Source organism: Sycon ciliatum, chromosome 5 (genome assembly GCF_964019385.1).
Source record: "Sycon ciliatum chromosome 5, ocSycCili1.1, whole genome shotgun sequence".
NCBI lineage: Eukaryota > Metazoa > Porifera > Calcarea > Leucosolenida > Sycettidae > Sycon > Sycon ciliatum.
In genome coordinates, this window is record NC_088647.1 from 5,654,841 (window position 1) to 5,657,874 (window position 3,034).

The window sequence follows — 3,034 nt, forward strand, 5'->3', positions numbered from 1 at the left end:
CAGAAGTCATGCATTGTACTTTGTAGTTCAGTGTAACATGCGCATGATATGTGACCTTGACAAGAGCATGCGCATGCAGTCTACACTAACCACCCAAGCAACGGACTGTAAACCATGGTAAACTGCCGAGGCTACCATGGCTACAGGGTTTGTTTGTACTGCAGTTCTGTAGCATAGCGGTTTTACGGTCTGCTAAGTGCTATAATTATAACTATCATAATAATAATGTTGTAGTCCAGTTTGCATGACTTGTGCCTGGTGGCAGTTGTGCTGACTTGGAGGTTTCAGACTTGTTGCACAAGCTGCAGAATGCAGGGGAATTTTTTGGTGTGCGTGCTACCGTGCAGTGCAGAGGAGGACTACGATTCGCGCGTTCACAGTTTCGGTTCTCGTCCAAAGCAGCCAGGATCTCTGACAAGTGAGACTGGCAGCAAGACTGACAGCAAAACTGACTCTGTGGAACACGTAAGTGCATACACATGGTTAGCAGCTACATGTGGAATGTACTGCCAGTGTTGCCAACCGCCCGTATTTGTCCGTATTTTTACGGAAAAACGAAGTTTTGTCCGCAGTACGGATTTCAATCGAATATCCCGCAAACGATCATGTATATGATCGATTACTTAAAACCATCATCAGGCGCGTGCTCGGCGATGGGCACGGGGGGGGGGGGGGGGGGGGGAGGGGGGGCACGTGCACCCCCAAAAAATTTCAATCTGGGTAATTGCAATTGTAATGTATGCAAATATGCTCTATAATTCAAGAAAGGTTGCAAACAAATTGCAGAAAATTGCCGGGGGGGGGGCTCCCCTCGGCTCCCGTGCACCCCCCTAGTTGGGGGGCCGAGCACGCCCCTGATCATAACTCCATCGTTTCTTGTGCAAAGTCAACAATCGAAGGGTCTACGCGGTAGCAAAAACTCCAAGCCGCCCAATGCAACAATCGCTGAAGCGACGTCGGACTCCAGAGATATCGCGCGCCGTATTCAGGTATTCTTACCTTGGCAAAATTAAATTTTTCATCGAACTCTTCGCCATTTTTTTTGGGGGGATCCTTTTTGCGTGCCCTTTGAGCAATTGAGCACTTTATAATGATGTAGCCGGCTGAAGTTTGAATCGTCTCGAACAATTTTGAGCGTTCTGCGATGAAGGAGAGTCGAATGGTGTTGATGGGACGATTTGCTTGCATATTAGGCTTGGAGACGACTTTGCTGTGTTACCGCGCCTGATTTGTGGCGGCTTAATAATGGTGCTTGGCATCCTGGCGTTGCTCCTGCCTAGAGCTTTCCAGCGAGCCCTAGATTGTGAAAATCAAGCGAAGTAGAACAAAGTTATGACCTAGTGAAGTTGAAAATTGTACTGAATTCGTGCGTAGCCTTTACAGTTGAACTAATCAGTCGAAATGTTTACCTGAAAAACGAGTACGGAAACCTCTGAAAAATTCTGCAAAATGGCACTGGCCAATACGCATGGTGGTAGAGGCCACTTGGTAACACTGTACTGGATGCACCTACAAACAATACCACGAAGTATGAATTCTGGCCCCAAGGGGGCGGGGGGGGGGGGGGGGGGGGGTGCGACTAACACACCGGGAAATACGGTACACCTAATATCCAATGATGCGGCTGTGTGCAGAAATGTAGAAATGCATGCATTGCCGTCTTGGCAGGACATGTTCCACAGACCAGTTGATACAGGCGCGTAGGCAGGGGGGGGGGGGGGGTGCTTTGGGTGCCAAAGCACCCCCCTCAAAAATTTCGACCATGGGCATGGGTCTGGCTTGGCATGCATTGTATGATCAAACAACCGCGACTGCCCTCAGCCCAGACTGGGTGCATGCTACGTAGATCTGCGAGTACTGCATTGTACTACACGTGCTTGCACTTTTCCGCCGTTGCAGTCAGTGTGCAAGTATTAGTTACTACTCTTCATGAACAAAGACAAGTGGTCTCAAATTCCTAAAATGCGCTACTCGTGGCGCATGTTGCTGCGAAGGTAGAAGGTCTGAAAACACCAACAAAATCAGCGAAGCGCTTGCCAATAGCCCTTTCCCAAAGGTGCTCGCCCTTTTTTCGCCCTTTTTGGCCCTTTTTGGAAAAGCCCGTTTGTTTCGCCCTTTACTGCGTTTTTGGTGAATATCGCCCTTTTTGAGCTTTTTTAGCTGAAAAAGTGCTAAAATCTGTTTGCTCATGCATGCGATCACAGTTTCCGAGTGCTCGATGGGCCTTGGCACGCTGCTTTTTGGGGGCAACAAGTTGGTGAAGCTTGCACCCGCGGTACCCGGTGTAGACAATGCTGTAAAAAGTGGGTTTTTTGAACTTTAGTTCCTGTTTTGCCTTTCGTGGACCCATAAAAATGGAAGAGTGCGTATTCATTTCTCAGCTTGGGTTTATACATTTGTATCTGAACATGTATCATGGCTATGCTTCACTGAAAAAAGAGCACTTTTTGCCTGTTTTCACTGAAAAAGAGCACTTTTCAGCATATTTTGAGGGACGCGAAAAGCACTGAGTGCGAATTAAAAGAGCACCTTTGGGAAAGGGCTACTTGCCAAGGAAAGAAGGTGCGGAACTGCTTACCCTACCCCGCTGGAAGGTCGTTACAGTGTACTTGAAAAATGCTAGCTTGCCTTCATCCCCTGCCACCTGGAGGCATGGATCGCTTGAAAACGAAGTTTCTTGACCTGAATTTGAACGCGCGTCTTCTTCATCGTATTGTTGAGTGCTGAAGGGTCAGACCGTCTGCCTCAAACTCTGATGAAGACGTCGACCTTAGCTGCAAGTGCAGCGAAGCGGGAGGCCACAAACTAAAGCTTGGTCCGTCGACAATGCTCTGCCTCAATTTCTAGCTGATTTCTTTGCCCCTCGAGTGGACAAAATAAATTTGAAAAATCGCTCTGGGAAGCAACAATTTTTTAATGACGCGGAGGAAGTAGATTCTTGGAATGGCAAGCTGGAGACATTCATACCGGTAATACATAAAATAATTCAAGGTGTACACTGCACTAGCATGCATACAATATGCATACATGTACA

The 3,034-nt window shown here is 47.8% G+C and overlaps 1 protein-coding gene across 1 annotated transcript in view; it reads left to right on the forward strand.

Moving 5' to 3' along the window:
* The first annotated feature begins 136 nt into the window (after positions 1-136).
* Positions 137-3,034, forward strand: part of LOC135816546 (uncharacterized) — a 14,097-nt gene continuing 11,199 nt past the window's right edge. Inside the window, 2 exon segments of the mRNA XM_065329742.1 lie at positions 137-147; positions 348-465. Of these exon segments, the coding sequence (XP_065185814.1) occupies positions 137-147; positions 348-465 (129 nt within the window).